The sequence below is a fragment of the Chaetura pelagica genome, unplaced genomic scaffold (genome assembly GCF_000747805.2).
Source record: "Chaetura pelagica isolate M959 unplaced genomic scaffold, ChaPel_1.0 scaffold344, whole genome shotgun sequence".
Classification (NCBI taxonomy): Eukaryota; Metazoa; Chordata; class Aves; order Apodiformes; family Apodidae; genus Chaetura; species Chaetura pelagica.
Window position 1 is genome coordinate 6,326,347 of NW_009953098.1, and position 11,911 is coordinate 6,338,257.

Sequence of the window (11,911 nt, forward strand, 5' to 3'; positions counted from 1 at the left end):
AGAAGCAGATTCACCTATCAATTCGCTTGGTTCCTTTAGGAGCTTTTGGGCTGCTTTTGTGCAGCGCAGAGGAGTTCTGTGTTCATCTTGCACCCACAAAAGAAGGTGGGGAGTGCTAGAAGTTGCACAGGGCATCTACCTTAAAAACCAGTGTGTAGCGGAGCTGTGGGCTGGGCTGCGTGGTCGCAGGGAGCTGGAGACTTGTGTTTGGGGTGAAAACCTAGAAGTGGAGAAGAGGAGGGATGGGAACCAAAGAGGGAGAAAATGAGATACAGGTTAGAAAAAAAAACAACAACCAAACAAACAAACAACCAAAAACCAAGAGTGGGGGGCTAATGGGAAATCAGTTAATACCAATCAAACTGGTTATCTGGCAGGCAGGTGAATTTCTGCTCATCCCAGAAGAAGAAGCTGTTAAGGAAAATGAACCTGCCAGCAAGTGGAAAGAGGTGCTCGAGGAGAAAGCTGCTGGTGCTGCTCTGTAAAATCTGGGCTTTGAAGGAAACTGCAGTGTTGGGTGGAAAATCTGAAGTTGCTAAAATGGAAAGGAAGAGGAAGCCTCAAAGCTCCACAGCAGGGAAAAATCTCTGCAGAAACCTGGTCATTGATGCTGAGACAGCAGGAGCCCTGCTCAGGTAAGTGAAGGCAGGAAAGGCAGCTCCTGCCTGCACGAGAACAGGCACCTGTGGCTGGGAAAGCTTCCCCTGGGAGTGGGGCTGTAATGTTCATTGTGGTTGGTCTCTGGGAGCTTTTTGAAGGTCTTCCCCAAAATCCCACCTGTATCAGATGAATGTGTGAATCAGATGTGTGTGCTTGTAGGTCTTAGTCCAAACTCAAGCAGGTGAGAGAAGAGCTTGTCTGATGAACTGTGCAGGGCTCTGGCTCTGCTCCAAGTTCCCAATACCATGTGATCCTGTACATGGAAGTTTGGCCCTTCCCTCAGCACAAAACGCTGCTGTTGTGGGGCCCATGGGCACAGCTCCTCCTGTGCTGGTTCCTGGGGCTCTTCCTGGAAGGTCTCTGGGTGCTGGTAACTGAGGGCTATGGTTGCAGGTGGCCCTGGTCCTACAACCTGATGCATGTGGGCAGGCAACTGGGTGGAAACCAGAGCTGGCAGATCTCCAGTGTGCAGGGCTTGCAGCAGGAGGGGCTCCTGGTCACCCTTGCAGTGTCTCTGTTCCTGTTCATCCCCTTTGCTCTGCCACACAGACCCAGGTGGCCTTTGCAAACCCTGAACCCTGTACGAGCCTTGCAAAGTGCCGAGAGCTCAGGGGATCATGTCAGTGTGGGATCAGCAGGTTTTACTGATCTGCTTAAAATACAAGTGCATATGGGAATATAGGAATGCCAGGAGGGTGATAGGAGCTGTGATGTTTTCTCCAAGCAGCACAGACCATAGATGAGCTCAGATTAAATGCTAAATTTTAGCTGTGTGTTTTCATGGCAGATAAGGAATCCAGCTGGGGTCTAAATGAATTGTTTTATCCTTTTGGATTAAGTATAATAAGGCACATTAATGTAATACCTGCTGTTTCACAGTGAGGTGAACAAGACCTTTCCTTGGTGCTGCAGAACACTGAGAGGGAACTCGGGGATTCATTCTGTGGGATGCAGGAGCCTTTGCCCTCTTCTCATCCCTATGTTGGCAGCAGGGGAAAGGAATTGGTTGCACTGTGCTGAGGGGGCTGCTGCTTCCAGGTACAATGAAAAAAATCCCAAACAACAAACCCTAGCAGTTCTTGTTTTTTGTTTTTTGTTTTTTGTTTTTTTTTAAAGAAAGTACTAGGGTTACTTAAAAATTGATTTAATGAAGGCTTCAACTGTGAAAGGCTGGAGGGTGTTGTCCCCAGGGTGCAGTATTCAGTGAGGTTATGCAGATCAGTCCCCACCATGGATCTCCTGACACATGTACTCAACCCAAGTGAGCTCTGTCATGTGGGTGTCCAGCTGTCAGTCCCATGTGGTGCACCACAAATATCTGTCCTGCCTGTTGTGCCCTAGAGCCTGGATGTGAATACTCCAACCTTCACATGGCCAACTGGTGAGGAAACCTCCAGTCCTCTGGGTTTGTGAGAGAAGTCCAAGCAAAGGTTTTGTGGCCTTTTCTGACAGTTCTGGGAGGGGCACTGGGGAAAGTGTCATTTTTGTGTCAAAAAGTTGTTTTCTCCCTAGGGATAGGTACTCCAGCCTTTCAGGTGCTTGAGTAAATGTTTATTTCGGTGAATTGCTCAGGCTGTATCTCTGCAGTCAAACTGAAGTGATTTGAGCTGGGTCATTAATAAAACCTGTCAGGTATTTGCATTTCTCTTTCAAGCTGAGTTCAAAGCACCGGGCGCAGGAGATGGCGCTTGGTGAGCGGTGACTGCGCTTCGTGGCTGGGCACGGGGCTCATGGCTGCCTCCTGCTTTTGTGCCAGATTTCCAAAAAGGCCCATCCCTTGCCTGGGGATAGGTTTTTAGAAGTGCATCATTTGCCTCAAGTACAAAGCTGACGAACAGTCTTACAAACGTGATCAGTCATTTGTGTGCTTAAGTCAAAGCACTATCTTTTGAAAATCCAAATATGTCTTCATCTTCAATCAGAGCTGATAGCTCCTGTTTTTTTTTGTTGTTGTTGTTGTTGTTTTGTTTTGTTTTTTTCCTCAGTGTATTTATTTTTAATATCTAGCTGCCAGCAGGACTGCTCTCCTTCCTTAAATGCCAGGGGAGAAAACACTTGCAGCCTTGCTGGTGAGAGCGTGTGATTTGTGTGCGAGCAGTGACAAAATTGAAGTGTAAATAAGGATTCAGGCTGTGTAAATCTGACTCTGCACTAGGTGCTGCTCAGTGGGAAATCCACATGCCCTGTGTCTCAGAGGGAGGAGGTGGGAGGAGGATGCCTCAGCTCCAGCTGGCTGCAGAGACCAGCCAGTGGGCAAGGAAGGAAGCAGCAAACGCAAACCTCCCCAGACAAGGGAATCAGAGAAGAATCATTGAGTCTGATTTGAGTTGGAAGGGACCTTAAAGATCATCTAGTTCCAATGCCCCTGCATAGAAAATGGTGGAGTGGCTGCTGGTGGCTTGTGGTGTAATGTCAGAGGGGGCTGAGGAGACAGGACTCCCACTGCCCCCAGCTCTCTCCGCAGCTGTATTTGGAGAGAACCAGCTTTTAATCCAGGAGGGGATTTTCTAGGGAAGCAGAGAGACTGGCTCTAAAGAGGAGAGATGAGGTGCTGGGAAGAGGTTGCACCTCAGAGCTGCTGTTTCCGGAGAAAAAGCATATTTATAGCATGGCCCAGAAATAGCAGCATGATCTATTTGCAGTGCTGCAAGCCCCTTGTTCCTTGCAAAGGCATTTGGGGTGGCTAGGGCATTAAAAATATTTTAGGAACAGTGCAACATCAGTTACCATCAAAGCTCGCACAGGGGAGCACGAAGGGTCTGGGCACAGCAGCAGCAACAACTCTGAGCCCTCTGCCTGGAGCAGCACATCAGCTCTGTGATCCTTCCCCAAACTGCTCACTTTCTGAAGGTGTTTGCAAGCACTGAAGTCTATTATTAGCATCTCTAACTTAATTACATTTGGAGTGCAAGAATGATGGAGAGAAAAAAACAGCTCAACTCTTCTTCATCCTTCTGTTTGATTATTTCCCTTCCCCAAGCAGGGCTTTCCTATAGGAGGTTCAGCTCAGTCCTTTTGTGTTTCAGCACCCTTCAAGGAGCTGCATGAGGGACAGGGGGAAGACAAGTCCCTCCACTGTTGCCCATATCTAGCCCTTCCCTGGTCTGCTGCTGAGAAGAAAGCCACTGCTTCCTCTTCCATTCCTGCCTGTCCTGGAGCCCTGCACCTTACAGAAAAGTCACATTTTTCTGTATGTCACAATGAAGTTCTTATTCTGCTGAAACCTGACCGAGGATGCAGCTTGGGTTATGGTCCTTGTGCTTTCCAGGGCAGGCCCACGTGTGTTTGGGCTGGCTGTGAACTTGTGGAAAGGTCTGGTTTGCCCACACTGTGTAAGGGCTTGAAGCCTTTGTTTCTGCTGAGAAATTAAAGGTAGAAATAGGAGCCTTCCTATGGGAGGGAATGTTTAGGTTTTTATTATTTACATAAAACAAGTGAAGTAACATGCACTAATGCAGTATAGTTCGCCTTAGCTTGGTATGGAGAAAAAGTTATCAAATCTGCATTCTTGCATATTCTGGAGCTAAGAGCTGGCCCCCAGCCCACCGACCATCCCAGGACCCTTCCAGGCACCCACAGCCCTCAGGAACATCCAGAGCCATTTTCCCTCTGCTTTGCATCTCTCTTGGGCACAGCCAGATGCTGGAGCGGGAGGGGGAGCAGCTGTGTCTGCTTTCCCCATGGATAAAGTCATGGTTTGGAAGAGCCACAAATAAATGAATGGAAAAGGTGAAAGAAAGGAGCTGGTCAAGAAAGCAACTCTGCTGCCCACTGTGGAGGCGATATCCAGCTTTGGGCCTTTTGGCCCCCCCTGTGTGCTGCTAAATAGCAGGGGGGGCCCCACAAGCTGTGGGATCAGTGTGATGCAGACACACGTGGCAAAGGAAATATTTCCATTGATTTCAAGAGGCTCAATCAAGTCTAAAAACTGTGTGTGTTAAGATGAGTTTTGTTCACCCTAGCATTGCATTGATTTGTCCTATACTGGCCCTGCTCTGCATAGAAGCTGGCAGGACATGTCCCCATGGGGCCACTTGCAAGATCAGATCCATACTGTGCACAGTTGAGGAGTAACTTATCTGTGAAATCAGCTGCCTAAAGGACAGCTGGCTTTGCCACTACATTTTCTGGCTGTATGTTCTTTCCTGATACAAATAAGAAAAAGAACTTCATTCACCCTTTCCAGCAGTGGCTGGTGTAAATTTAATTTGACAGGGGGACAGGAGTAAAATCGGAGCTTAAGGGCTTTTGGAAGCTATTAAATAGCTGCATTTAACAATTATTTTTAAAAAACCCTCTCATGTGCTTCCTGCAAATGAGGGTTGGACCTTTCCTTCCCCCTGCAGCACTTCTGGGGTTTGTGGGAAGGTGGAGGAGGGAACTGATCCCTGTGGCTGGGAAGAGCCAATTAAATGGAAATTTGGGTTTGTGTATGGAAGGGACCTTAATGATCACCTAGTTCCAACCTCCCTGTCATGGGCAGGGACACCTCCCACTAGACCAGGTTGCTCCAAGCCCCATCCAACCCTGAACACTTCAAAGGATGGGGCATCCACAGCTTCCTGGGCAACCTGTGCCAGTGTCTCACCATCCTCACAGTAAGGGATTTCTTCCTAATATCTGATTTAAATCTACTCTCTTTCAGTTTTAAATCACTGCCCTTTGTCCTATTGCTACATGCCCTTGTAAAATTCCCTCACCAGCTTTCCTGTAGCTCCTTCAGGTACTGGAGTTTCCTGGATAAGAGGAAAGGTCTTCGTTTTGCTGCCCTGCAGGAGACGGAGGTTTCTGCTGTGGGGTGGAAAAGGCCACAAGATCTCTGCTGTAGGATCTAGGTGGAAACAAGCTGCAGTTTTCCAATGAGACAGGCAACTAAGGGCCAGCTGCTCCCTGTGGCTGACTGTGCTGAGCTTACCCACAATAAAGCTCTAATGACTTGCTTGTGTGAGCTTGGTTTTATAGGGAGATATCAGCATAAAGCTGTTAGCATGAAGCAGCAGCCACACTCATGGGCTCATCTTAAGACAGGTTATTTCCACTGCTTAAACCAAACAAACCATAGCAAAGCTAAGACCTTCTAGCTGGGGGTTTGCATGAGAAAGTGGTGCAGTCATGTGCTTTTTTATGGTCTGTTTTATTTATTTGTTAATGGTTTGTGTATGAAATGGGACATCATGCATGCTTCTCTGGTTTAGCCAGCTGTTCCTCATGGTGATGCCTCCTGCTGTGGCTCTGGAGGGAGCAGAGATATTCTTCCCTGTGTTAATGTGATAAACGTGTCCATCTTTTAGGAGTTTGGTGTTGCAGGGGCTGGAGGTTTTGCCCTATTGTGGTTCTTGAGGTTTTTCTCTTTCACATGCTTTTAGAAGAGGCAAATGCCAGAAGTCAAAGCAAAACTGAAAAGCTACTTTGTAAATGCAATGCGAGGAATAAATAAAATGAGCTGCATGATGTCTCACGCTGGTCGTGTGCCTCTTGATTTTCAGCCAGACAAACCAGGCTTTACTGGGCTGCATCCCAGGGTGGAGACCAACCTGAGCCCTTCATGGCTAACTGAGCACCGTGTCACCCTTGGTGCTGACAAGGACGTTCAAGCAAGGCAAGTGACTGTGGGGTAGTGAGTCAGTGGCCGTGTGAGCAGGTAGAACACCCATCTGCCATTGTGGTGAGGACAGGAGGTGGTGGGGTAAGATGTCAGGGTGGCATTTCAGACAGTAACCTCGCCATGTTTCCAGCTCTGTGTCCCTGGTGTCACTGGGAGGTGATGCCTTCCCGGGCCGTGCCAGGGCCTGTGCTGGCAAGGGGCAGTGGAAGTGAGGAGGAGGGGGCCGTGGGGAGTCTATAGATAAAAACTTAGATTAAATAGCTTATGGTAGAAAAACCATAACCTTGGTGAGAGGGGATGAGCCTGGGCTTATGAGATGTGCTGCTGACAGAGCAACTCCCCTGACCTTTCCAGGGTGAGCAGGTTGGGTTGGTTATTTTTTTCTGGCTGTGGCCTCACACTGCCACTGCCCAGGCACCTGCCAGGACCCACAGCCACAGGTAGAAACACAGATATGGATATTTTTGTGTCCCAGCTTCTTCCTCCCACTTCCAGGCCTTGGTCAATCAAGCCTCTGGGCTGGGACTGGGTTTCCAGCCTGACTTCAGACTGAGCCAGGGCTCCATCATAAAGCCTGTGTTCCCTCATCTCCTTTTAAATATTTATGTCCAGAGTGCAGAGGTTGGAAATACTTCCAACCAATAAAATAGTTTGACAAAACAAATCAATAAAACTTTGTAAAAAGCGTTGGAGAATGGAGGAGACATCTGTGGGCTGTAAACCACCACTGACACCCTTTCTGGATGAGGAATGTAAATTGCTGGTTGTTTCCAAAATTCACCTATTCTTATAGGGTGAGGAATAAGAGGGTTTCATATCTCCAGCTGCTGGGGTGGGGTGTGTTGGCCTATTATAGCATCAGTGGGGCATCCGAGTTCTCGTGTAGGAACCAAAACCCTTTGCAAAACCTCTTGGTTTTGGGCCCAGAAGGATGACTGAGGCTGTGCAGAGGCTCATAGTCTCCAAAGCATCCCCAGGCCCCTCAGGACTCTCCTGGCTGTGTGGGCTGGAGGGGGCAGTGCAGTGCAGAGCTCGGTGCTGGTGATCAAGGGTCAGGGCAGAGGTGTCAGGGTGGCATCGGGGAGTGCGGTGCTGAGGGGTGGGTGACTGTATGGCCAGTGCAGCTGGGTTACTGAGCCTGATGGGCAACAAAGCCAGCCCAACCCTGTATCAAGCATCAGACAACTGCAGATAACCCAGGTGATACCTCATGGCAAAAAACATTTTTTCAGGGTCTGGCTAACCTTGCAGGCCATTTCATCCAGAGAAAGTGGCAAATGAAAACTTGCAGTCCCAAGCAGGGAAGGTCAGAGTGCTTTGTGAGGCCTGTGTTATCGCTGCAGTCACCCACGTTCTTTTTCTTTTGTTTAATTAAAGCTAGGAAACATAAACAGACGGTTTTGCAAAGAGGAAGTGATACCACAGATCACTTCCTCGGCAAAGGGGATTGTTACATGTCAGGTCAAGAGCTATGTGAGAGGTGGCGGAAGGAGAGAGCCGGGGAGCTGAGGACCTAGATCTGCAGCTCCTGGACTGGCAAGAGAACAGGTAAAGCAAAAAAACTAAGCAATAGTGGGTGAGCAGTGCTGTGCAGCCACCCTCACCATCATTACACACAGGTGAGTTTCACAGAACAGTATTTCCAAAACACAGGGAAGGTGGGAAACAGAGAAACACACCTAAACAGGCACCTTTTAATTTGTCATAAGCCCCTGTGTGCATGCAGCACATTTGGTTGAAACTCCCATCAGCTGCTCCATTAGTTCTCGGTGCCTGTAGGGACCCCCTGAGCACAGCACCTCCCAGGGTCTTGTGCTGGGAGTGCCTCGCCTTGCTTAGCGTTCCTGCTGGATTAAAGTTCCTGGTGTCAGATATATGTGTTTATATGAGCGTTGCAGCGCTGATAGTGCTCAGCCCTCCAGGAGCATTGGAAATATGAGCCTTTCCCTGTCACCTGCACTTGTCTTGATTTTAGAGCACTCAGTGGTACCCAGAGCATTTAACAACACTCCAGCTCTGACTAATGGTTATAGATGCTTGTAAGATAGAAAGATTAGCAGCTCAGCTGTCTGATTAATATGTAAATGTACCCAGTTATGTGTGAGTGCTCTTAATGAAATAACTCACATTTCTGCCTCCGTATATCAGAGGTGATTGATGGGAAAAGCACTTCAGGTGCCTGCTAGAAAGCGTAAAAGTTGTTTTTGTCTATATCTTTCCTTTAAAAAAAATCTGTAGACCTAGCGTTGAGATTTCCTAAGGGAGAAAAGCCAGCCCAGTCTGAGTTTAATCTAAACTAATCCAAATTGTTGGCCATGCTCCTGCAGTATCTGTAAATTCTCAGATAGGAATAATCCATCAGGATCTTGTATAACAGTCCACATGGTATCTTAAATAAACCTTCTCTTTGGCTGTAGCTTGCAGCTGACACCTACTGTAAATTACTTGATGAAACTTTATAGGAAGGTCTATAGGCTGGAATGAAGTGGTGAAGGCAGGAGACCCCAACCCAGGGGAAGATGTTTCTGTGCTGCTGCTTCCACCCCAGTTATCCTGTGGCATGACCCTGCTGCCCAGCCTGATGATGCCTCCAGCTGGGCTGTGCCTCAAGAAAATCAGATCAAAAAATCAGTGGTGGATTTCTGCAATGAAAGGACTTCCCAGCCAGGGAAGAAACATCGCCTGAGAGTTCAGACCTGCAGCACAGGGTGACAGTGACCAGGGCAGGGGCTGTCACAGCTGGTGTGTGTCCTGTCCCCTGGCTGAGCACCCACATGCCTGCGGCAGGCGAAGCTGGTGGGTCCTGGGGCACTGCCCCTCCAGCCCACAGCCCTGGGACTTGCCTTTTCCTGGAGGGGAGCCCTGGAAACACCCTGGAGAACACCATGGTGAGTCACAGCAGGCTCTCATCCTGCTCCTCAAAACCACCACATTTTGTTTCAAGATCACTCTGTGTAAAAGAAAGACCATTATGTTGAAACCTCTTGTTGGGCAGAGAGGGGGGAAATTTTGCAGTAGCAGTAAAATTTGGCAGGATGCTGCAAGCTGAGCCCTGGATAATGTGTGCTCCCTGGGACAGGAGCTGTAAAGTGCTCAATTGCTGCAAGATCTCACACAGATAAAATGTGTTACAGTGCATGGCTGTAAAAGGAGTTTGAAATATTCAAATCCTGTTATAGCTCTCCTTTGCTTCATCCTTCTCACTCTGGCAGGAATTTTTGGGAATTTCACCCCCTCTCCAGACTGCAGAGTACCCTGTTCACCCCTGGCAAAGCTGGGCTGGGTAGGAGCCCCGTTCCCTAACCTGGGCCCAACAGCCCTCCCTGTTGGGACACTGTAATGTGTCTTGTGCTGCTCTTTCCTTGTGGTATTTGTACCTACTGATGCTATAATTGCTTTGTCCAATATTTTTTCCATACCTCTAGCCAGACTTTTTAGGTGTTAGTTTAAAGTAGTTAGACCTTTTCTAAGAGCAGAGTTTGGAGCAGTGTGAAGTTCCATATTAAAACTATTTGCTCACGTTCTCTCTGTTAGCAGAAGCATCATCTTGGTCAGTGCTGGAGGGAAGGGGAATGTGGAGGCACAGCCAGTCTTGATGCCACCAGCAGCAACACAAACAACTGCCATGCACCCACCCTTCTTGGGGTGGGTTTCAGCTCCAGAGAGGAGGATTTGGGACATAAGTCTCCCTGTGGCTTTGCAGGAGAGTTCCACAGCAGGTATAAGGGCAGCAAAGTGGCCTGTGTCTCCAGCCAGGGCAGCTTGTTGCCAGCAAGTGCCAGCCCTGACCACCATTTGGACATTCATCCATAAATAAGCTCCATTCTTGGCTATGAAGGTTTTTTTTTTTTGCCATCACCTTTACTGGCAATCATTCTGACAATTATTTTTTTTTCCACTCAATGCAGCAATCTGGACACACGCTCTGGCATTTTAAAGGTTTATTTTTATTTTCTTCCAGTTCCTCTGATGCAGGAGAATCATCTTGTGAGCACTAGCGTAGATAATGGTTTATTGTATTCTGGATGACAAATTGGTTTAAGATAATTATTAGGCTGATGTTTAAAGCTTTCAATGCAAATCAATGCAATTAAACATGAAATAATACTTCATAATTCATACAGAGAAAGATCTTAGTCTGCAGCTAATGTTTCAGAAGAAAATGTTATATGAGAACTGTTTAGTCTCTGTTACACCAGTGTCAAGCTAATGGGTGCTGGACTGGGACTGTGATGCTGTTGTTTCTCTCCCTTGATGTCTCATGGTTTTTCCTGGTTGTTCTCTTTTGCTCCCTGTTTTTTTTTCTCCCTGTTTCTGTAGCAAAATACAGCTATTCCTGCAGTGCTCCCCAAGGCCTCTGCCAGGAATCCCATCCTCTCTAAGATGTATTTTGCAGTGTTATGGGGAAAGCTGGTGGCATGGCCATCACATGAGAAGATCCCTAGTGCTGACCCAGAATGCTGAGGGACTGAGAGACCTTTCTTCATGGCAGCAGAAAGAGTTGAAGGCTTCAGCATCTTATTCCAGACTTCAATCACCCTACTGCCTTAAGTTCCCTGCACTGCCTTCTCATCTCACCCTTCCGTGAAAGAGAAGTAGGAGAGCAAATCAATGGTCATTTGTGTTTTGTTCCCTCTAAGCTGCTCCCTCTTCGGCTGGAAGATGTTAAAGGGTTCACAAAGTGCAAAACAGACAGATTGGGTAAAAACACAGTGAAGGGTACAGCACTTCTTTGAAAGACTGAGGAGATTAGACTGGTCTGTCTCCCCCATGAGTGATGAGCCAGTGTTTATAACAGGGGTGAGACACCCAGCATCTTATGCTCCTGCCCAAGATTATTCAGTTCCATATCTGCAGTCTTTGGAGATGTTCCTTGCTGTCAGGCTCTGGGCTTCTCTGGCCATGAGCAAATGAGCCATCTAAGCCATCACAGTCAGTGGCAGGAGGAAGTTCATTCGATTGGGAGGGGCTTCCAGGACTCAGGCTGCCCTGGAAGAATGGCCATCTAGGCTCTGACTTCTAAGTCAAGATTATTTACAGATTTTTAGCCAATGCCTATTTGGTGGTTTTGAAACAGAAATATTGTTAGTGTAGACTGAACTTTAGGATCTTCAGAAAAGTCATATATATATAAATATGGGTGTAGGATATCCACTTTGCTGTCATGTAACAGTTTATTCATGTATTAATAATTACTAACAACACAGATCTTAGATCCTTCTCGGTGTAGGGTGTCCAAAATTTCTGCAGTTTGAACCTGGTCTAAAGCTTTAAATACTTTGATCTTATATTATAAAAAAATGGACTTAAAGTTGGTCAAGAGACACCCAGTGTTTAAAAGCCAGGTTGCTTAATTTGACACTGCTTTAAAACTCACCTGCTAAGCTCTGCATCCCATTGTGGTTGTGCATCACAAAGTGCTGAAGCACCTGCATGTTTAGCCAGCTTCCCTCTGCTGTTTGCCTTCAGCCCTTCACAGCCATATCTGGATCTTTTCTGGTAGATTTTTTTCTTCTTTTTCAATTCTAAACCAATTTAAAGCCTTCTTAATGGCAGCAAGTGTACACCTGATCTGCTGTTTTCAAGTTGCGATTTATGTTGTCTCACAGCAGCATTAATTCCAGCACCCGAGGCGGGAGAAGGGCT

At 47.4% G+C, this 11,911-nt stretch overlaps 1 protein-coding gene across 1 annotated transcript in view; it reads left to right on the plus strand.

The window, feature by feature from the left end:
• The first annotated feature begins 423 nt into the window (after positions 1–423).
• Positions 424–11,911, plus strand: part of SH2D1A (SH2 domain containing 1A) — a 50,736-nt gene continuing 39,248 nt past the window's right edge. Inside the window, exon 1 of the mRNA XM_009997230.1 lies at positions 424–635. Within this exon, the coding sequence (XP_009995532.1) occupies positions 424–635 (212 nt within the window). The remainder of the gene's footprint in view (positions 636–11,911) is intronic.